The 24170-nt window shown below is 42.5% G+C and overlaps 1 protein-coding gene across 1 annotated transcript in view; it reads left to right on the plus strand.

Annotated features, from left to right (window-relative positions):
- Window positions 1-21031: 21031 nt before the first annotated feature.
- The window catches only part of LOC134207303 (neuronal acetylcholine receptor subunit alpha-7-like), a 213159-nt gene continuing 210020 nt past the window's right edge, over window positions 21032-24170 (plus strand). Inside the window, exons 1-2 of the mRNA XM_062683025.1 lie at window positions 21032-21127; window positions 23042-23157. Of these exons, the coding sequence (XP_062539009.1) occupies window positions 21032-21127; window positions 23042-23157 (212 nt within the window). The remainder of the gene's footprint in view (window positions 21128-23041; window positions 23158-24170) is intronic.

Genomic DNA, 24170 nt, shown 5'->3' on the forward strand with positions numbered 1-24170 from the left:
CAATTTCGTCGAGAAAAAAATCTTGGCCAATTTAAAGTCTGGTTTACAGCTCGAACTATCTGAGGTTTTCCGCCAGATTGTATTTTGAATCAGGTCGAATTTATATTTTTATAACAGAATCCCATGAACCTCGTCCACACACATTTGAGCGAAAATTGCAGACAAACTCCTGATGTGTAAACTAGGCCCAAAGTACGTGAGGAATTTTAGTCAAGCCTAATTTTCTCTACGTTTGAAACTGCCTTAAACTCGATTTTGTCAGTTGATACAGAAATTATTTTTTCATGCCATCGTTTTTACAGTAGATGATTTTGAAATATTCAGATTTATTCAGAAAGTTTTAATGATTCTTAATGTTTCAATCAAACAATTGAAAAGTCGATCAATAGAAAATGCAAAACTGCATAGATAGCATTCTTTTAAAAGTCACAAAACATCTCACATGTTTTTTTATGGGTTCTGTTAACTTTCTTTGTTGAGAGATAAGCCAGCCGAGAGCTGTAAATCTCTCTTTAAAAGACAAAAAAAAACACTTTGTATGTATTTGATTTTAGATTCCCGCCTAAAATAATGAATTTGTTTGAATAATACTCTGGAGCCTTTTTATCTTTATTAAAGAGACGGCCCAGTCAACCACAGATCGTATATGAATAGAGAAATTTTATCGCATATGGTGCTATTTAATATTACCCAGGTAACCGTTAAGCACTGTAATAAGCCGCATTTGTACCATATAACAGCTTTTCAGTGCTTATAAGTTCTATATAGGTTTTTCTAGTGCTTGTTGGCAGTATGGACCTCAAGCAGCAAAGGTATATCGGTATATAACGCTTGGATATAAAGCTAATCAGCTTTGTGGATACAAGCCGAATAAGAAAACCTTAAATTCCAATTTAGAGCTATCATGTATGACGTTTGGAGAAATCATAAACAATAACGCCCATAATTGTATCAGCTATCTCTTTCACGCATTTGGGACAGATATATTTTTGAAAACCTGCAGGAATAATATTATTGATGACATTCGTATAGAAAATGTATGATCCATGTTCCGCGAAGTGTGGATTTCTTCTATTTATATTTAGTGATATTAATTCCCACCTGAAAGGCTCGCTGAAAGGCACCTTTTAAATAAACTTAATTTGAAAAGTTCCGTTTGGCTTACTATGATAAGTAATAAATAATTCGTTTACGGAATATATTTTTTGAACACTTTCCTCGTCATCGACATGAACGCAGATAGAATTCTTCTGTTTATTAACCCCTCCCAGCAATGCATCCACTCAGTACGAAGATGGATCAAATGGCAAACTCAGCCACCAGCAAAATCTAGATCCATCGTACCAAACACAGTTTAAGACAGAAGATTAATACAATTAACAAAAAAAATCATCGAATCCCAACTGGAAGAAAAAAGACAGTAAATAAATATTTTTCCTTTCATTTTTTTTTCGTTTTCCAACTCGTCTAAATAATTTGACATTTACGCATAGACATAGAAAATAGTAGGGGCATGCACTATATCAGCAGAATATTTCGCCAAAAGCGGCTTTAGAGCAGAACTCAAGTTCAATATAGATTTTATCAGCACTGTTGACCATGTCTTTAATGCGACTATAGAACCGAATTAATGTCATTTTTAACGGCTTAGTGGTTACTTGGGTACAATCGTATATTAATATTAATAAAGAAGGCCAAAATATGATTTCTATCGTACATCATCGCTTAGTATGGAATATTTACGATTGTATTCGAAAAAATAATAAATTTTATATCAGTTTAATCGCATTAGATCGCAAATGTCGTATATACAGACGCGCGTTGTTATGCAAATCGCATATTGATGAGCGTTGTACGTATACAACTACTTACTTCGGCGCGTTTATCGAAGCCCACTGAACTTTGCAAATAGAAATAATTTATTTTCACTTACTTCATTCCTTCGATGTACTTAAATGCCAATAATCGCTGATGAGCTATTCCGCTGCTTATTACCACTTCGTATCAATGCACCACTTCGTTTGAATCAGAATAAATCTTAATAAAAATATCCCGGAGGTAAAAACGGTGAAATAAAACATTACTGTTGTTGACATTTCAACATCGTAAATATGTGCGCAGAATCATTCGGAATGCTGCGTAATCGTTGTTATGCATGAACATTATCGGGATAATCATATGCAGTTTCCATGTACGATTTAACTCAACTTTATACATGCAACAATGAAGTACTCAAATCGTATAAATGTAGTATGTATCGTTAATTGTAATATCGAAGCTCTTGTCATTACTAAACTGTCACTTACATTATGATTGTCAAAATTGTGTTGCTTTTCAAGAGTTGCTAATGGGCCAAACACAATTGATACGTTTGCGTGCGTTTTGACAGTTTTCCCATGGAAAAACTGTCAAAACGCACGCAAACGTACCAATTGTGTTTGGCCCATAAGTAGCCCAGATGGTAGGGTATCGGTCTTTGGATCCAAAGGTCGAATGTTCGAGACAGGGCTTGTTATTTTTTTCATGTTCACAGTTTACTAGATCGTCGCAAGTCGTTGTTCAGTACGTATATGGCCTCCACTTTAGTACGTATATGGCTTTTCTGTGCATTATATACGTGACTCCTTGTATGCATATGGTAACCTATATAATTTGCTATACGTATCAAAATGTTGACTGGGGGGGTATAATTATTACGACGAGACAGCACAATAAGGTCTAAAAAACGGGACTGTCCGTTAAATACGTTAAATACGGCTATTTACGCTATTTTTTTTTAAAGTGCTTATTTATTTTTGTTTTGTAGAAAATTCTCAAGTGTTTATGGAATTTTGTTTTATTTGTGGAAATTTTATATTTATTTATTGCTCATACCCTGATTTCTTTATTGGAAATATCCTAATTGGTTATGGAAAATTTCTAATTTTTTTATGGAAATTTTATTTTGCTGCCCAATACAAACTACTAAAAGTAAAATGAATTGACTAACGATTTAAAAATTAAAACGAAGGCACGGCCCAAAAACATCTGCAAGGGACGCCTTGACAGAAAAAAAAATTACAAGCTGCGTAACGCTAATATTTGTATTTGGTGGCCTTCGACCAAACGGCCCTTCTTCTTTGGCCGAAAAGGTCATTTGGCCAAATAGGTCATTTGGCCTAACAGGACACTTCTCATTTTTCACAGAGAGTGAGAAATGAAAGTGAGATGGAGTGAGCAGTGAGACGTCTTACAACTCACTTCTCACCTTTCATTTTTCACAGTGGGAAGTGAGAAATGAGGAAAGAGAAGTGAGACGTCTCAATTCTCACTACTCATTTCTCACTTCTCACTGCGAAAAGAGAAAAGCGCGAAATGAGTAGTGAGACTTCTCACTTCTTATTCCTCATTTCTCGCTTCTCACTGTGAAAATGAGAAATGAGTGGTAAGGCGTCTATCCTGTTCGGCCAAATGTTCTATTCGGCCAAATGTGCTATTCTGCGAAATGACCTATTGGGTTATATGACCCATTCGGCCAAATAACTTTCGGCAAAATGTCCTTTTCGGCCAAATGACAAATTCGATTATATGACCCTCTCGGCTAAATGACTTTCGGCCTAATGGTCTGTTCGGCCTAATGGTATATTTGCCCAAACAACTTTCGGCCTACTAGCCTTCGGCCAAATAGCATTCGGCCGAACGGTATTCGGCCAAACGGCCCTTCCCCATTTTTGACATAAGTTCATGACTTTGAGTCATGTTTTCATGACTCTAAGGCTTCGGTCCGATTCGCGACTTACAATTATTATTAAAGCCTGAGTCATGTAAATTGACTCAGTGTCGTGGAAATCGTTGTTTCGGTTATGATATCATGAATAAACATGAACAAACAAGTTTTATGAACTTTTTAGTCATGAATTCGGTTACGGATTTTTTTCCCGTGCTCCCCCTCTAGCGTTACGTAATTTACGGATGTTCCCTTAACCTTCTGTCTGTGCTCAAAAAAACTTACGTTGTCTGTGCTCTGGGGTCAAATTGACCCTAATTTGAAATTACAGTAACTTTTTTATTGTTTGGCCGAGTTTTGACTTTTGGGGTTGTTTCGAAAGAAATTTTAATCATCGTTCAGGTCGTAACCAAAGATTGGCTATTGGTGGGCGGGTACATCTCAGGGAGGGGTTTTAGTGAACAAGGGTACAAAAACAGTGGGTTTTCATGATTACTTCACTTATATCTGAAAATCCTACGCATTTTGAACTGCACCTTTTCATATTGGTATATTTGGTGATGGTATATTTGAATTCATTATTTTAGACTACTCAAGATATTCCAATGTATAGAATTCTCTCCATTGTAAATATTTTGTTGATCTTTAGTTGATCTTTAGTTACGCATGTAGACCCAAAGGCCTTAATTCCAGTGTTTTCTTGGATGATTTAAAACATATTCTGTGAACGCATTCTAGCATCGTTGGAGCCGGTTGAATACAAAGAAAAGTTTTGATGGTCGCTACCACAACATTCATGTTTGCCAAAAATGGTACTAACCAAAATACATCAGATCTCAGGTGGAACAATATACTCAAATATAACAGCTCACTAGCGCCGCACCTTGGAAAAAGTGCTCATTATATTGAGCACCGCTCTGTAGTTTTGGAGATCCTGAACAATGTTGCCGAATACTACTTGGGTGCAGGTATGGGGGATCTCAAGCTAAAGCAATATTTTAAACATGCAAGAATATTGCAAGTACACTAGCGCCGCCTATTTGTTAATTTCCCAATTATTTTTTTAAGTCACATGGCAGTCCATTCCCACCATACGAACTTTTTAAAGACGTCATCTTTACAAATTTCAAATTTGTGCGATAAGAATATTTACAATGAGGGAAATTCCACATATCGGGATTACTTGAGTAGTCTAATATAATGAATTCACATATACCACCACCTAGCGGCCAAGCTCTAAACTAATCAATACCTCATGTCAAAGCACACGCCTTCCTGAAAAGGTGCAGTTCAAAATTGGTAGGATTTTCACATATAAGTAAAACAAGCATGAAAAATCACTTTTTTATACCCTTTTCATGAAAACCCCTCCCGCGATGTACCCGCCCACCTAACGTCAATCTTTGGTAACGACCTGAAAGATGATCTTTCAAAACAGCCTCAAAATTCCAAAATTGGCCAAACAATAAAAAAGTTATAGCAATTTCAATTTGGGGTCAATTTGACCCCAGAGCACAGACAGCGTAAGTTTTTTGAAAAAAGTACACTGTTGCGCATATTTTCAAGATTTTTCAAGCGAATTTGCACCTAGGAGACAGATCTCGGTGAGTTCCGTCAAACTACCAAAACTTAGGAGAATCGGTTGAAAACTAAAAAAAAAAAATGGCAGCCACTCAAAGTGGCCTGGGATCATATTGACCCCAGAGCACAGGTTAAATAGTTAAGAAATGATAATAGGGGTATACTCTTAACGGCGTATGTTGCTGCGTATCTGATTATAGAAATGTTTCACACTCAATCACAAAGGACATTTCTTATTTATAAAGAGTGTATTCGAAAGAGAAGGCACACTAAAAATCTCCTGTAACTTTTAAGCATGTTATGCCCAAAATATTTTACATATTAATTTTTGGTATTAATTTCTGGGTATTTTACCTTTTATACAAGGCTAGTTCATACCAATTTCTGTAATCGAGGTCGTCGTTCCTTCTCGGATGGAGCTGCTATGTGTTCAATTACTGACAGTTTGAACCTAGGTTTGCTTGATTCAAACCCTGGCAAGAGATTGGAGAAACACTGCTCCAGAAATAAACAAGTTTCTATGTGCGGCGCGTTTAACCGTATTTTTTTCGACCCGCGCTCTACATCCTCTATTTCCATTCCATCGCGGATCGGTTAAAATCCAGGATCTACGCAAAACGAAAGCACTATTCAACGTAATTGTTTCTTGGAGATTCTTCTGGAAACGTGTAGATGATGTTGTCCAATGTTATCGCTGCCAGAGGTTTGGTCACGGATCTACCACCTTACAACCAACCTTACACCTAAGTGTGTGAAATGTGGTAGTAAACATCTAACCAGCGAGTGTAGTCTTCCAAAGAAAGCCAAACTTAACTGCAAAAACAACGAGCGGTCGCAACTCAACTGTGCCAACTGCGGAGCCAGCCATACTGCGAATTTCCGTGGGTGTCCAGCTAGAAAAGCTTACCTGGAAGACATCGAGAAGAGAAAGAAAAAACCGACGCGGCGACCACCTCAAATGACGAAAGACAACTATCCTAATCTTACTAGCCACTACACAATTCCGCCAAACTCCTCTCGGTATGCGGGGAAAGCATCGTATGCTCAGGTCTCTGCTCTTGTCCAGCCCCAAGCTCCATCCGATAATACCATCAACAGTGATTTATATTTATATTTATATTTATATTTATAATTATATTTATATTTATATTTATATCTGAATTCTTGGCCCTTACTAGGGATATGTTTATTCGTCTCAGAGCATGCTGCAACAAAGAGCAACAGTTTTTCGCTCTTTCCGAACTGATGATGAAATACCTGTATAAAAATGTCTAACAATCATCTGCTCAACATTGTTAATTGGAACAGTAGGTCTATCCTACCAAAACAAGTTGCATTCTTTGATTTTCTTGAACGGCATCAAATCGATATTGCTACTGTGTCAGAAACATGGCTAAGAGCTGATAACTCTCTTCGTCACCCCAAATACTATTGCATTCGTGCAGATAGGAGAGTGTCAAACAATAATGATCGTGGTGGCGGTGTTCTAATCGCTATTAAGAAAGGTATCAAGTTCACGCAATTGGATATCAAAACTGTAGTAATTGAAGCTGTTAGGGTTGAAATCAAAACTGTAACACAACCTATTCACATCCTGGCAGTGTATTTTCCCGGTGCCCACAGAGGAGTGGTCTGGCAAACGTTTAAGGTCACTCCTGACGGAATCCGAGTTTCAAAGTGTCCACGTTTTCGGGGCCACTCCACTCGAGACGGAAGCAACGTACAACTGTCATTTTTATTTTTTCACGCAAAGCTAAATCAACATAAATGACAGTTGTGCACCGCCTCCGTATCATGTGGTGTGCCCCCGAAAACGCGAGCACTTTGAAACTTGGATTCCGTCAGGAGTGACCTTAAGCGGGACATAGACATTCTGGTTAGGCGCCCCGTCCCATTCTTCATTGCGGGCGATTTCAACGCACGACATCGACAATGAAATTGCCTACGGGCGAATAAAGCTGGAAATATCCTCATATATCGGTCCTTCCTTGCTGATTTTTATATTCATGCTCCTAAGACACCCACATACATCCCACACCACGGTCGTCGTCCATCAACTTTAGACTTAGTGCTATCCAACAACCTAGTGAAAATGTCATCTATATCAGTAGTCAACGATTTATCATCGGACCAGTGTGCTTTACCATAGACGATTCTGTGCCACGCAATACTGCTACTCGAACATCACGCTGTTACGCTCGAAGCAATTGGCAACTGTTCAGGCGTTTGGTTAACGAGAAGATTGATTTAACGTCTACCGCCTTGCCAAATCTGAACAGCCCCATGGCTATCGATACGGCCATCCAACTGTTAACATCCACACTAACAGAAGCAGAATCATCAGCAGTCCCTATGGTAACAACTAGGACATATAAGGGTACGAAAATTGCGGACTCTACGCGTCAAATAATCCAGCTGAGAAACACTTGCCGTCGACAATGGATCCGCTCTCGTGACCCTTTACTCTCGGCGATAGTTTAATCGCTCAATAAGCGAATACGCGAAGAATGTTCGGCAGCACGGAAGCAACATTTTCTCCAACACTATTCGCAATCTAGAGAATGGAGCAAAGGACGTGTGGAGAATCAGTAAAGCTCTATGCAACGATGTTAAATACAGTCCTCCGTTGTATCATGCCGATACAGACTCTCTTGTGTCTACGCCGTTAGAAAAGGCAAATCTACTTGCGTGCAATTTTGCCAATTCTCATCGTAACACTCTTCAAAGTGACCTTCTGACATCGAACGCTGTTGACGAATCGGCCGTGTATATTACTAATACTGCCGCATCCCATTGAGCCGTCCAATAGAAATAGCAAAGATCATTATATAATACGCAATAATTCTTCTAAAGCATCTACCACGAAAGGGTTTAGTGATGCTCACGAATGTGATTAACGTTTGTTTAAGAAACTGCTATTTTCCAAACTTTTGGAAGCATGCTCTCGTTTGTGCCATTCCAAAAACCAGGCAAGGACATTACACTCCCAGGCAATTATCGCCCCATAAGCCTTCTTCCAAGCATGAGCAAAATCCTTGAGCGTGTTATTTTGTCACGAATAGAAGAACATCTGATAGGCCATAACGTAATTCCTGCACAACAATTTGGTTTCAAACGAGGGCATTCCACAAACCACCAACTTGTCAGACTTACCCAATACATAAGACAATCGCAAAGTCATGGAGAATCAGCTGGAATGATATGTCTTGATGTGGAAAAAGCATATGATTCTGTATGGCAAGATGCTATTAGCATTTGCATTGAGCAATTCGCACAAATTCGTAGGTGGTACAAGCCAAGGCTATTAAATGAGAGTAGCATCACTTTCATCCGTTACCACAGATATTAATTTGGGACCAATCACTATCTCTTAGATGGAAGCAATGCACCCCTCCAATAGTCGAGATCTGTCCTGGCCACGTTCTTGCGAATGCTGAGGAAGGGTAAGGATGGTTAGTTGGACGCCTACTTAAGAAAGATGCAGAGAACTCTAAGACCTCTCATAGGTGTCACGGGAGGTTTTGGGATTGTGTGTAAGATTATAACAGTAGGAATCGTTTTGGTAGAACGTGAAATACAGAAAAAACTAAGATAGAAATGCAACGTAGGAAAGGGACGAGCCTGGAATTGAACCCACGACCTCCTGCTTATAAGGCAGAAGCGGTAGCCAAGGCACAAGACCACCGAGCTCGTCATCTGTATGGCAAGATGCTATTTTACACAAAATGAAGTTGGCTAATTTTCCACTTTACGTTCTAAAAGCAATACAATCTTTCTTGAAGCAGCGAAGCTTCCAAGTGGCTGTAGGTGGAGAGCTGTCCTGCCGTAATCTGAAAAAGTGATGCATACGCCATTTTCCAAAAATGGTGTTAACGAGTACTACTCATCGAGCTCTTTAACAGAAAAATGAAAAACATGCATGTTGTAAAATGGCTGTTACGTCACTTTTCCAGATTACAGCAGTGTCGCATTCTCAGCAAGTACCCTGCGGTGTTCCTCAGGGAGCTGTACTAAGCCCAATGCTGTATAATATATTTACCTCGGATGTCGTGATGAAGGATGGTGTTCAATATTATCTTTTCGCTGACGACACAGGTTTCGTAGCTGCAGACAAAAAAACCGGAAATTGTCATCGAGAAACTACAATCAGTTCAAGACGCATTCGAAAATTACCAACGGCGATGGAGAATCAAATTTAACTCTAACAAAACTCAAGGTATTTTCTTCACGAGACGTCGGAGTGATCATTTTCTACCTCAGTAACAAATATCGGTTATGAATCATCATGTTCCTTGGTCGAATGAAGCTAAATACTTGGGCCTTTTACTCGATCCAAAGCTGAAATTTGATAAACACATAGATGCCACGTTAAACAGATGTGACAAACTTACCAAGATGTTTTATCCCCTTATTAGTCGACTGAGTAGTATGAACAAAATACTTTTATAAAAGATGCTATTCTGTCGAACCCTAATGTACGGTTTTCCAGTCTGGCACAGCTGCGCTCAATTTCGCCATAAGAAACGTCAAGTACGGCAGAGCAAGCTTCTTAGAATGATGCTGGATCTACCGTTTAACTACTCATCCGATGAACAAGAAGTATCCAACACTGAACTCATGGACGACAAGACTACTCCAAAAATTATAGATAGGTTGTTCAGTATCGGAGAACGAGTTTAGCGAATTTAGTGCCGTAATTTTTGTCCTGTGATATTGTAATAAGAAAAACAAACTTTCCTCCCACTGTCCCAATATTTTAGCAATGATTGCAGGTTTTTTTGCTAGTATTTTCCTGGATGATAAATTGAAAAATGTTGTAATTGTATCCAATGATAACTTGAATTATGATATAGTTGAAAGGAAACCAAATCTCTATTGTGAAATACGATAAACAAATTGTAAACCGATAAAGCACAAATAAATGAAATTGAAAAAAAAAAATGAAAAAATAACCCTGGCAAGATCGTTATGATGCTGATATTTAATACTACCATCTGTGTGTGGTGCTGCTAGCAACCAAATGATTGACAATTAGAGAGAAAAACTAATCTGAGCAAGATCGGGAACGATTGCCCAGTATTTATATGTTTATTTAAATGTTCCACAATTGAAAAAAAGTTCAACGAATGTCATGGTGGATAAAAATTCTTGAATTTTGAATATAAGTTAGGTTTTAATTGAAATATAGTTGCATAATACGTGGAACTCCTGAAGGAGTTCCGGCAGGAATTCGGAAGGATGTCCGCAGCGGTTCAGTAGTTTTAATCATGTTGAAGTCGCAATGTTTTACTACTCGACATGGATTAGATTATCTTATTACGATAAAGGCAGTAACACTACTAGACGGGTTGATTTTTCCATCATTTGTGCTTTATTAGAGCCACCTCAATAAAGACTAATGACATCAATTATCATTATTAACCTAATCGTCACTTTACGGTATATCCTTTTTTGCTGCGGTACTAAAACGCATCGACTGGTACGAAATGTTTAATAACTCTAGTTATTAGGCTCTCTAATAATTCTTGTTACCATACCTCTCCCCGTTTCGTGCTCATGATCCAAGTTAATAACATAAAATTAAACTTTACGATCATTTCATATCTTCGCTCAATATTATTCCACCCCCTCCAAGCAATTACTAGTCCTGCCATACCATCCGAACGAACCGGACCATCATCGGTAATAAATTCACTTCGCACCACATCGACCAACTTTGGCCAACAGGACCCGAAGAGCACCACACAGCAGCGAAAGATTAATGACCGAACCAAAACCTACCCGTCAGAATCCGAGGGGGCCTAAGTGGTGGGGGTCGTCAGTCGCCGGCATCCCCGGGAGGCATAAATTTTCTCCAAACACTGGAAGCCCCAATTGCGCAAAATATTCGCAAAACTCCCCCACCGGTAGACACGCAAATTATTATCACATTTTTGCATCATTGGCCGCGTCCTTCGAGATTGCTTGTAATGGCGAGTAACTGAGCCAGGGGTCGTGTCCATGGGCCTCCAAATGATATCGCGATGGAACGGTGCGCAGCCATCGTCGTCGTTGTCATTTTCTTTCGAATCAATGACAATGGTGACGACTTCCGCGCTTCTTTCCCTTTATTGATGGCCAACTGTCGCGGTGAAGAAGTGAGTATCCCGGACGGCAAGAATGGGAAGACTCGAGCCAAAGTAGATCATAAATCTCGAAATTGAATTCGAGTGTCGATATAAAGAGCGGCCAATAAGCAATATTGGCTTTCTCTTGGATTCGTTTGTCGTTGCGACGACGGCAACGATGGTGACTATGCGGAGCGAGAAAGGTATTCAGATCGTTACGGCTGCCTCGGTGGAAGGGCATTGCTACGGTGACAACACGAGAGGGAATCTTGAAAATGGATGAGAGACTGTGGGAAGGACGTGAACGTTGTCGAGGATGAGAAATGATGAGGATAATAAGAGGATATCAATATTCCCCACCTGATGATGTTTTGGAAGCGGTTTTTGTTGGAGTTCATCGGTTGATGAGGTTATTTTGTGGTGTCGCGTGATGAGCTCATTGATTCAGGATTATTATTTACATCTATTATCGGTATTGAATTTTTAAACTTGGCTTGGAAGATGAATGTGAATTAGATTGATCTTGATATGATTTTGACATTCATTGTTTGAAAATAATTAGCATAGGGGACACCGCCAAATGTTGAACGGCTAATTTGTTCGCCTATTGTTGTACTCCCATAAGAAATGCACGTGGGTTCAACAATAGACAAAGAAAGTAGCCGTTCGACATTTGGCGAATTACCCTATTTGAATTTTGTCGAGAAGCAGAATTTCATATTTATAAAAACTGTGAGACGAGTATGAAGAAGTCACTGGTTATACATGCCGGGCACGACAATGCGGTTAAGAGGCAGCGAGCTCAGGGCGGCTTCGACTAAAACACGCAAAAAAATCGTTCTCAAATTCGTGAACTATCAAGTTTACGCAGAATTTTTAGTCACGGTTTCGGGAACAACAGTCACGTTTTATGGAACGTTCTGGAAAACGTGACTGGTGTTCCCGAATCGAGGAATCAAATCACGGTGTATTTTTGCTGGTTCACGAATTTGGGAACTTTTTTTTGCGTGTAGGTTCTCGATTTTCGTCGCGTTTTCGAGGAACTTTTCCTTCTCGCGAGGAATCGTTGTACTGGTTGGCTGAGTAAGTAGATGAAGATGGAGTATCCGAGTGGACCAGGGAGTCTCGTATATCCAAGCTTGATACGACATCGTAGCATGTTCCGGCTCCAGTTAAACAGAATCTTACACGAAAGCCACCACAGCAAGAAAAGATCAGGAAATGCAGAAAGTAAGCACAAAATACCGCCAAACAACGTCATGTAAATCAGCAAGCGGAGCAAACCGGTGGAGTTAGCAAACATGTCGAAACCGTTCAGAAAAGCGGCTACTTTGAAGAGTTGATCCTCAAAGTTTCCGATCTAACAGATACAATCAGATGAGATCATTGTCAAACTGCGTAGCACATGAAGGGCTGTGGGACAAAAGATCAAAAGGACAAAACCTCGAATGAACAAATTTTAAAAATCTTCTACACAATTTACCAGTTCAAAAACTAATGCTGAATAATATGTTGAGAATATCGTTCTTAACTAAAATCTAGAGTCAACAGATTCGAAAGCATCCACTTGAGAGACATGAAGACTTCAGCTCAGTTGCTTCGCTGTAAGGGAATTGGAAGCATCCTTCTACGCTTCTCAGAAGCCTCCTTTCAAATGACACGGAAGCCTCATTTTAAGAGGCTCGAAAACTTTCTTTTAAGAGGCTCGGAAACGAATCTTTTTCCTAAAAACTTGGCTTGGAAGCCTCCTTTCTAGAGGTTCGGAAGTCTTCTTTTAAGCTTTCTTCTTTAAACTTTCTTTTTTCTTTCTCCTTGTTTCAAAAGGCTCGGAAAGCTCTTTTCAAAAGGCGTGGAAGATTCATCTCAAGAGGCTCGAAGTCCTCCCTGGAATTCTTCTTTCAAGAGTTTTGGAACCGTACTCTCGGAACACTCAGAAGAATTCTTTCAAGATATTCAGAATCCTCGGAAGGGATTATTCAACAGGATTGAAAGCCTCCTTTTAAAAGGCTCGGAAAGCTCGGAAGGCTTCTTCCAAGAGGCTAGGAAGCATCTTTTCGACTGGTTCGAAAGCCTTCTTTCTAAAGGCTCGAAGCCTTCCTTTAAAATGCTCGGAATTCTTTTTGCTAGACGCTTGGAAGCGCCAAGAAGCAAAAAGCTTTGAAGCGTCCATTCAAGATACTCAAATGCCTCATTTTAAGTGGCTAAAAAGCCGCCATCCAAGAGGCTCGGAAGGCTCAAAAGTGTTTATTCAAGAAACTTCGAAGCCTTCTTTCAGGGGCTCAAAAGCCGCCATTCAATACGCTCGGAAGACTCCTCCAAGAGGCTTGGCAGCTTCCTTTCAAGTACTCGGAAACCTCCCATCAAGATGCTCGGAATTCTATTTTTAAGAGGCTTAGATGCGAATTTTCAAAAGGCTCGGAAGCGTCCTTCCAAGAGGCTCGGAAGCCTCCTTCCAAGAGGCTCGGAAGCCTCCTTCCAAGAGGCTCGGAAGCCTCCTTCCAAGAGGCTCGGAAGCCTCCTTCCAAGAGGCTCGGAAGCCTCCTTCCAAGAGGCTCGGAAGCCTCCTTCCAAGAGGCTCGGAAGCCTCCTTCCAAGAGGCTCAGAAGCCTCCTTCCAAGAGGCTCAAGAGGCTCAGAAGCCTCCTTTCAAGAGGCTCAGAAGCCTCCTTTCAAGAGGCTCAAGCCTCCTTTCAAAACGCTCAGAAGCCTCCTTCCAAGAGGCTCAGGCCTCCTTCCAAGAGGCTCAGGCCTCCTTCCAAGAGGCTCAGAAGCCTCCTTCCAAGAGGCTCAGGCCTCCTTCCAAGAGGCTCAGAAGCCTCCTTCCAAGAGGCTCAGAAGCCTCCTTCCAAGAGGCTCAGAAGCCTCCTTCCAAGAGGCTCAGAGCCTCCTTCCAAGAGGCTCAGAAGCCTCCTTCCAAGAGGCTCAAGCCTCCTTCCAAGAGGCTCAGAAGCCTCCTTCCAAGAGGCTCAGAAGCCTCCTTCCAAGAGGCTCAGGCCTCCTTCCAAGAGGCTCAGAAGCCTCCTTCCAAGAGGCTCGGAAGCCTCCTTCCAAGAGGCTCAGAGCCTCCTTCCAAGAGGCTCAGGCCTCCTTCCAAGAGGCTCAGAAGCCTCCTTCCAAGAGGCTCAGAAGCCTCCTTCCAAGAGGCTCAGGCCTCCTTCCAAGAGGCTCAGGCCTCCTTCCAAGAGGCTCAGCCTCCTTCCAAGAGGCTCAGAGCCTCCTTCCAAGAGGCTCAGAGCCTCCTTTCAAGAGGCCTCAGGCCTCCTTCCAAGAGGCTCAGAAGCCTCCTTCCAAGAGGCTCAGGCCTCCTTCCAAGAGGCTCAGAAGCCTCCAAGAGGCTCAGAAGCCTTCAAGAGGCTCAGAAGCCTCCTTCCAAGAGGCTCAGAAGCCTCCTTTCAAGAGGCTCAGAAGCCTCCTTTCAAGAGGCTCAGAAGCCTCCTTTCAAGAGGCTCCAGCCCCCCTTCCGAGAGGCCTCAGGCATCCTTCCAAGAGGCTCAGAAGCCTCCTTTCAAGAGGCTCAGAAGCCTCCTTTCAAGAGGCTCAAGCCTCCTTTCAAGAGGCTCAGAAGCCTCCTTTCAAGAGGCTCAGAAGCCTCCTTTCAAGAGGCTCAGAAGCCTCCTTTCAAAACGCCTCAAGCCTCCTTTCAAGACACTCAGCAGCCTCCTTTCAAGAGGCTCGATAGCCTCCTTTCAAGAGACTCGAAAACCTTTTTTCAAGAGACTCGAAAACCTCCTTTCAAGAGGCTCGGAAGCCTCTTTTCAAGAGACTTGGAAGCCTCTTTTCAAGAGGCTCAGAGGTTTCTTTTAAGAGGCCTCGGAAGCCTCCTTTCAAGAGGCTCGGAAGCCTCCTTTCAAGAGGCTCGGAAGCCTCCTTTCAAGAGGCTCGGAAGTCTCCTTTCAAGAGGTTCGGAAGCCTACTTTCACGAGATTTTAAATCCTCATTTCACGAAGCTCGATAGCCTTCTTTCAAGAGACTCGAAAACCTCCTTTCAAAAGGCTCGGAAGCCTCCTTCCAAGAGGTTCGGAAGACTCCTTTCAAGAGGCTCGGAAGCCTCCTTCCACGAGATTTTAAATCCTCATTTCACGAAGCTCGATAGCCTCCTTTCAAGAGACTCGAAAACCTCCTTTCAAAAGGCTCGGAAGCCTCCTTTCAAGAGGCTCGGAAGCCTCCTTCCACGAGATTTTAAATCCTCATTTCACGAAGCTCGATAGCCTCCTTTCAAGAGACTCGAAAACCTCCTTTCAAAAGGCTCGGAAGCCTCCTTTCAAGAGGCTCGGAAGCCTCCTTCCACGAGATTTTAAATCCTCTTTTCACGAAGCTCGATAGCCTCCTTTCAAGAGACTAGAAAACCTCCTTTCGAAAGGCTCGGAAGTCTCCTTTCAAGAGGCTCGGAAGCCTACTTTCACGAGATTTTAAATCCTCATTTCACGAAGCTCGATAGCCTCTTTTCAAGAGACTCGAAAACCTCCTTTCAAAAGGCTCGGAAGCCTCCTTTCAAGAGGCTCGGAAGCCTCCTTCCACGAGATTTTAAATCCTCATTTCACGAAGCTCGATAGCCTCCTTTCAAGAGGCTCGGAAGCCTTCTTTCAAGAGGCTCGGAAGCCTCGTTTCAAGAGGCTCGGAAGCCTCCTTTCAAGAGGCTCGGAAGCCTCCTTTCAAGAGGCTCGGACGCCTCGTTCAAGAGGCTCAGAAGCCTCGTTTCAAGAGGCTCAGAAGCCTCCTTTCAAGAGGCTCAGAAGCCTCCTTCCAAGAGGCTCAAAGCCTCCTTCCAAGAGGCCTCAAAGCCTCCTTCCAAGAGGCGCTCGAGCCTCCTTCCAAGAGGCTCAGAAGCCTCCTTCCAAGAGGCTCAGAAGCCTCCTTCCAAGAGGCTCGGAAGCCTCCTTCCAAGAGGCTCAGAAGCCTCCTTCCAAGAGGCTCAGAAGCCTCCTTCCAAGAGGCTCAGAAGCCTCCTTCCAAGAGGCTCATAAGCCTCCTTCCAAGAGGCTCAGGCCTCCTTCCAAGAGGCCTGGAAGCCTCCTTCCAAGAGGCTCAGAAGCCTCCTTCCAAGAGGCTCAAGCCTCCTTCCAAGAGGCTCAGAAGCCTCCTTCCAAGAGGCTCGGCCTCCTTCCAAGAGGCTCAGAAGCCTCCTTCCAAGAGGCTCAAGCCTCCTTCCAAGAGGCTCAGCCTCCTTCCAAGAGGCTCAAGCCTCCTTCCAAGAGGCTCAGAAGCCTCCTTCCAAGAGGCTCAGGCCTCCTTCCAAGAGGCCTGGAAGCCTCCTTCCAAGAGGCTCAGAAGCCTCCTTCCAAGAGGCTCAGAGCCTCCTTCCAAGAGGCCTGGAAGCCTCCTTCCAAGAGGCTCGAAGCCTCCTTCCAAGAGGCTCAGAAGCCTCCTTCCAAGAGGCTCAGAAGCCTCCTTTCAAGAGGCTCAGAAGCCTCCTTCCAAGAGGCTCAGCCTCCTTCCAAGAGGCTCAGAAGCCTCCTTCCAAGAGGCTCGGAAGCCTCCAAGAGGCCTCGAAGCCTCCCTCCAAGAGGCTCGGAAGCCTCCTTTCAAGAGGCTCGGAAGCCTCCTTTCAAGAGGCTCCGAAGCCCCCTTCCGAGAGGCTCGGAAGCATCCTTCCAAGAGGCTCGGAAGCCTCCTTTCAAGAGGCTCAGAAGCCTCCTTTCAAGAGGCTCAGAAGCCTCCTTTCAAGAGGCTCAGAAGCCTCCTTTCAAGAGGCTCAGAAGCCTCCTTTCAAGAGGCTCAGAAGCCTCCTTTCAAGAGGCTCAGAAGCCTCCTTTCAAAACGCTCAGAAGCCTCCTTTCAAGACACTCAGCAGCCTCCTTTCAAGAGGCTCGATAGCCTCCTTTCAAGAGACTCGAAAACCTCCTTTCAAGAGACTCGAAAACCTCCTTTCAAAAGGCTCGGAAGCCTCCTTTCAAGAGGCTCAGGCCTCCTTTCAAGAGGCTCAGAAGCCTCCTTTCAAGAGGCTCAGAGCCTCCTTTCAAGAGGCTCAGGCCTCCTTTCAAGAGGCTCAGAAGCCTCCTTTCAAGAGGCTCAGAGTCTCCTTTCAAGAGGTTCAGAAGCCTACTTTCACGAGATTTTAAATCCTCATTTCACGAAGCTCGATAGCCTTCTTTCAAGAGACTCGAAAACCTCCTTTCAAAAGGCTCGGAAGCCTCCTTCCAAGAGGTTCGGAAGCCTCCTTTCAAAAGGCTCGGAAGCCTCCTTCCACGAGATTTTAAATCCTCATTTCACGAAGCTCGATAGCCTCCTTTCAAGAGACTCGAAAACCTCCTTTCAAAAGGCTCGAAGCCTCCTTTCAAGAGGCTCAGAAGCCTCCTTCCACGAGATTTTAAATCCTCTTTCACGAAGCTCGATAGCCTCCTTTCAAGAGACTAGAAAACCTCCTTTCAAAAGGCTCCGAATCCTCCTTTCAAGGGGCTCGGCAGCCTCCTTTCAAGGGGTTCGGAAGACTCCTTTCAAGAGGCTCGGAAGCCTCCTTCCACGAGATTTTAAATCCTCATTTCACGAAGCTCGATAGCCTCCTTTCAAGAGACTCGAAAACCTCCTTTCAAAAGGCTCGAAGCCTCCTTTCAAGAGGCTCGGAAGCCTCCTTCCACGAGATTTTAAATCCTCTTTCACGAAGCTCGATAGCCTCCTTTCAAGAGACTAGAAAACCTCCTTTCAAAGGCTCAAATCTCCTTTCAAGAGGCTCAGAAGCCTACTTTCACGAGATTTTAAATCCTCATTTCACGAAGCTCGATAGCCTCTTTCAAGAGACTCGAAAACCTCCTTTCAAAGGCTCAGCCTCCTTTCAAGAGGCTCAGAAGCCTCCTTCCACGAGATTTTAAATCCTCATTTCACGAAGCTCGATAGCCTCCTTTCAAGAGACTCGAAAACCTCCTTTCAAAGGGCTGAGAAGCTTCCTTTCAAGAAGCTCAGCAGCCTCCTTTCAAGAGGCTCAGAAGCCTTCTTTCAAGAGGCTCAGAAGCCTCTTTTCATGATGCTTGGAAGCCTCCTTACAAAAGGCTCAGAAGCCTCCTTTCAAGAGGCTCAGAAGCCTCCTTTCAAGAGGCCTCAAGCCTCCTTTCAAGAGGCTCGGAAGCCTCCTTTCAAGAGGCTCAGAAGCCTCCTTTCAAGAGGCTCAGAAGCCTCCTTTCAAGAGGCCTCAGAAGCCTCCTTTCAAGAGGCTCGGAAGCCTCCTTTCAAGAGGCTCGGAAGCCTCCTTTCAAGAGGCTCGGAAGCCTCCTTTCAAGAGGCTAGGAAGCCTCCTTTCAAAAGGGCTCGGCAGCCTCCTTTCAAGAGGCTCGGAAGCCTCCTTTCAAGAGGCTCGGAAGCCTACTTTCACGAGGCTCGAAAGCCTCCTTTCAAAAGGCTTGAAAGTCTTCTTCCACGAGGTTAGAAAGCCTCCTTCCACGAGGTTAGAAAGCCTCCTTCCACGAGATTTTAAATCCTTATTTCACGAGGCTCGATAGCCTCCTTTCAAGAGACTCGAAAACCTCCTTTCAAGAGACTCAGAAGTCTCCTTTCAAGAGGCTCAGGAAGCCTCCTTTCAAGAGGCTCAGGAAGCCTCCTTTCAAGAGGCCTCAAGCCTCCTTCCAAGAGGCCTCAGGCCTCCTTCCAAGAGGCTCAAGCCTCCTTCCAAGAGGCTCAGAAGCCTCCTTCCAAGAGGCTCAGGCCTCCTTCCAAGAGGCTCAGAAGCCTCCTTCCAAGAGGCTCAGAAGCCTCCTTCCAAGAGGCTCAGAAGCCTCCTTCCAAGAGGCTCAGGCTTCCTTCCAAGAGGCTCAGAAGCCTCCTTCCAAGAGGCTCAGAAGCCTCCTTCCAAGAGGCTCGGAAGCCTCCTTTCAAGAGGCTCAGAGCCTCCTTTCAAGAGACTCGGAAGCCATCTTCCAAGAGGCTCAGAAGCCTTCTTCAAGAACCTCGGAAGCCTCCTTTCAAGAGGCTCGGAAGCCTCCTTTCAAGAGGCTCGGAAAATTCCTTTCAAAAGGCTCGGAAAATTCCTTTCAAAAGGCTCGTAAGCCTCCTCTCAAGAAACTCGGAAACATCCCTTACTGGGGTTTTGAAGCCTTCTTTTGATAGACTCAGCACCCTCTCTTCAAGGGGCTCGTAATTCTTTTTTCAAGAGGCTTGGATTCCTACTTTAAAGCAGCTCAGAGGCAACCTTTCAAGATACTCGGCCTTTTTCTTTTAAGTGGCTCGAAAACCGCCTTTCAACTCGGAAGCCTATCTTCAAGAAGCTTGGAAGAGGCGCGGAGTCGTATTTCCAAGGGGGTTTGGAACCCAATTTTCAATATGATCCGAAGCCTTCAATACTCAAAACAGTCAGTTCCTCGTCAGTCAGAACGTAATTTTTATTGGGAAGTTAAAAAAAATCAGAAAAGTTTATGAAGAGCCATATATTTCGTTAGTTCAATTTTTCATACATACTTGAGAATGTCGATTATTTTTATTTACAACAAAAAACTATAGGGCGTACCTCAATCAATGCAAAAGTTCGAAGGGGTACCTGTCAAGAAAAAGGTTGAGAACCGCTGAACTAGAACAATCGTAATTGCACAGAGAACCAATGGATGGAGCGCGGGAGTTGCTTTCCAACCTCAATGTGCACAGATCAAGAGCTCTGAAGAGAAAATGATGATGCAGTCACTTGCCCAGTGCAAGTCGAGTATAACTTGACCTTCTACGACGTTGGACAACGAAAGGCCATCGTCTCCATCTATCTTTAGACCGTCACTAACCAAGTTCTTCACAAATCAGCTTTCTTTTGTATAGAAGAATGGTCTTGAAAAGAACTGATTTATTTTCCATAATGCGCTTTCTTCCCAATCACAAACAGCAACAAAACCAAATCAGAATATTTAGAGAAAATCTCACTTGGCTGTTACTGAGGCTGTTATTCATGCGAATTATTGTTTGCAGCGTCCTCCCCTGACGCACGCTCGTTTGCACCTAGGATAGGATGTGACAACTCAATTTTGACTGCCTTGTTGTTTCATCAGTCGGTTGCCTCGACGAGGTGGTAACCAGTGCTTCCAAAACTTTTTATGCAAAATCCGCCAAGTAATTTGTTATTAAATTTGATGTTTTCTCGTTCATTTCTTTTATCATTCATCGTAAAAGATGTTACGTACTAACAGAAACAAGTTTTTACGTGGAATTAGATGAGTTTCAGAGTAAAAATGATTAAAATGTGGTCAATGATGCTTCAAATCGAGTGGTTTTAATCGGCATAACCTTTGAGAATCATGTGTATATCATTTACAGTCCAGCATAAATTAATTTTATACAAAAGTTCAATAAAAAAAACTTTTGCATATTTTTATGAATATCAATTTTATGCACCAGCAACACAGCCAAGTTAACAATAAGCTACCCTTCTGAAAATGTGCCACCACCGATCGAAGTAATGTATTGTCATTTTCACCCAATCAGCAACCGGTACGATAATGACAGAAAATCGGTACGATTTTTAATGACTTATTGGCACAAAATATCCTACGTTTGCACTTTGCGATTAATTTGCACTGTGAACAAATTCGTCGCAACTCAACCTTCCCTGCTAATCGGCATGGATGCAAATATTATGTGCAACCATAACACTCACTGCAAGGTTTACTTTATTTATTACAAGAAAGCTGTTTTCCCGCACACGCAAGCCATTTTGTTCAAGATGTCGCGGAGAGATGTCCCAGCAGTTTATCGCAAAAACGCTAGAGATGCAGCAACCACCGTCATCGATGCTGGGACCGCTACCGACGCCATCGTTCTGCTCGCTCACCGTGAATTCTCGAACAGAAATGACGCGCGAGCGCGAAACACGGGTCTTTTTATGCCCAGAAAAAAATATTGCGGTGGGTCAGAGACTTATATCATTATGATGTCCGTGTTAGGAATGCATGAACGGGATTGGTTGATGCCTAAATTGAAATAAAGCAATCGTTTCAAAAATCGGAATCAATTTCACTTTATGGTTGAAAGTTATATCGTAGAGATTGGCTGGCTCTCAAAAATAAACATTTTTTTTTATAATTAAAAGTTTTGCGCCCTTAAAAGTGATTTGTTGGCAAGTATTTAATTCAATACGAATGCAAATCCGACTTGCTTTAAAAAAGATATGAAAAATCGACTTGCTTCATGGGGATACGATGGAAGTAATTATCGGAACGAAACAATCTTTTCGAATTACGATGTGAAACCCTTTCCAATGTTGCTACCCAAAAATTACATCTGTTGAACATGAATAAATTTGTTCCGCTTTTCAAATCCTTTCAGCACGAATGAATTGAATTTATTATTATCTATTTTCAATGGGATACACCAGTTATGAAACTTCACCGGAACCGAAATGTTTTGCCGTTCAATCCCAATTTCAGCAAAGTAATTCGATTCAACTTTCGGCCAAGTTTCATCGTCTATGATCAATTTGCATGGCCGTTTGTACAACCCCCTTTCAGAAGCGGCCAACCAAATCCCGGTTGATCCACTGCAAAAGTCAGAAAGCTAATATTCTCCCTCCTGGCGCCCGTGGCCGCCTTTTACCACCTCAGGCACTGCTCTGATCGCCAGACAACCTGGTCTCGAGGCAATAAAAAAACTCAATCCCCATTTAAAACATCGTTACAAAGCTATATCCAAACCCAGATCCAACCCGCCGTGGCCGGTCCAGTACGGTTTTACACACTCCACTCACGTTTCGCTCCGAACGACGCCGCCGCCGCCACGAGGAGGTCGGAATTGGATTACACATCGTAACGATAATAGGATTCATATTGAAATTGGGCTTATCATATTACCGTTCCGTGCCTCTTGATCCGCTCCCACACACCGTCCGTGTTTTCGATTTCGTGCCTAGACTCTGCCTGGTGGTCGTCAATCCGCGGGGGAAAAGGCCAAAAAAGGCGGACGGACGGATTGGGCGGATCTGCGAATGTAAAACTTTTTTTACGCTTGTTTGATCTGATTTGGTACCTGTCGGTTGTTGGAAAATTAAGCATCGTTGCAAGTTTTGATTGATATGACGGCTCAATTATGACTTTTGATGCGCAATAGTTGAATCGTCGACTTAGGTTACATGTTCCGCACTATATGAATGGATGATTCTGTTAGGTTCTACGAAAAAATCATTATTCATCATTGACTGAAAACGACAGCGAAAGAACGCAGAGTACATTGTTCAAAAACAAAATTCAAAATATGATTGGAAACAATTTTATTCACAGTTCTTAATATTAAACTCATCGCCCGACGGGGGATATTTAAATTATGCTGTGGAAAGCAGCCAATCGGCAGATCTCTATCAAAGATGGAAGTCGCTATTTTTCTTGCGGAAGAAAATGTCACAAAGCGAACGATGATAGATGAAAAGATTGACGCCACACAGTAGGGAAACCGACAAAAGTTAATTATAATTAAATTTTCAAATTAGCTGCGGATCGCTGTTTGATCTTTGTTGAGAACGTGTGTGGTGGAAGACATCATGATGTAATCTGATTTGTATACTTTTACGTATCCCAGCTCCCACAAAAACTTTCCCGCCGTAGAAGACGGAACATGCGGTGCCAAAACAATTAAAACGAGATAATGCGTTTATTTTCTGTTTGCCTGTATGCAAACAGGAGGATCCCATTAGCAACCGCTGATGGGAAAACTAATTGGAAAAGTAATGCGTTATTTTATTGTTCGTTTGTGTTTTCTTGCAGGAATGGAACGACATGAATGTGCGGTGGAACTCGTCCGAGTACGGCGGAGTGCGGGATCTGCGGATACCGCCGCATCGGCTGTGGAAGCCCGACGTGCTGATGTACAACAGGTGAGTTTCTAGCAAAAACTTATATTACAGTAATATCCCGATTTTATCACCCCCCTGGTGAATTTTGGGGTGATAAAACAGGGTATGTGACAAAATTGGAAAAAAAATATTTTCATTTTTTTTAATTCATTCCACAAATATGAATCATTTTATGCCTTGGAAAGGCCAAATGTGTGAACGGTACCCGTTATTTGTTGTCGAAATTGCTTACAGAATATTTCCCAGGTACTCAGAAGTCGTTCGTAATAAACTACAGGTGGTGAAAGTTATTTCATGAAAATCAATGTGATTTTTGGTATTATTTACGAAATAAAAAGAATGACAAAATTTTTTGGGGTGACAAAATCGGGTCGAAAACGTGACAAAATCGGGACGTGATAAAATCGGGTCGAAAACGTGATAAAATCGGGTGTAGACAAAATCGGGGGTTGACAAAGTCGGGGAGTGACTAAATCAGGTCAACACTGTATTTAAATGGGTTCGTAGAAACACTTCGGATTGTTAATAGTGCCATCCATATTTTTTTTCGAATAAATTTTAATTATGAGACTCCAACTCCACATTTTTAAAAGAACCATCTAACGAATCGATTAATTTCTGTGGGGATAATTCTGTTTTTTTTCAAAGATCATGAACCTTCAGTGTATTGTACTTGCCCATAGACTTTTGGTAATTATTATTATTGTCTTTATTCAAGAGGTTGGCAACCCTAGGTAGGCTAGCTTTTGAAATCTTTCTGTAATGCTTGGGCACAACTAATACGATTCCTTGCATATACTTACTTATTGCTGCAATATAAATAAATCTTCTGATTTTCATTGGCACAGATCTCCAAATATTACGATCCCTGAATTCAAACACTTTTTCTGTAAATCGACGATCAATGCTTTCTTGCTAATTGTTGAATTTTAGTTGACATACGCTTCTTATTTTCTACGGAAGTTCTCCTGAATTTGCTCTGGAAAACCATGAAAAAATATACATATTCTCAGTAAATTCTTGGGAATTGTTTC

This window comes from Armigeres subalbatus, chromosome 1 (genome assembly GCF_024139115.2).
Source record: "Armigeres subalbatus isolate Guangzhou_Male chromosome 1, GZ_Asu_2, whole genome shotgun sequence".
NCBI classification, from domain to species: domain Eukaryota; kingdom Metazoa; phylum Arthropoda; class Insecta; order Diptera; family Culicidae; genus Armigeres; species Armigeres subalbatus.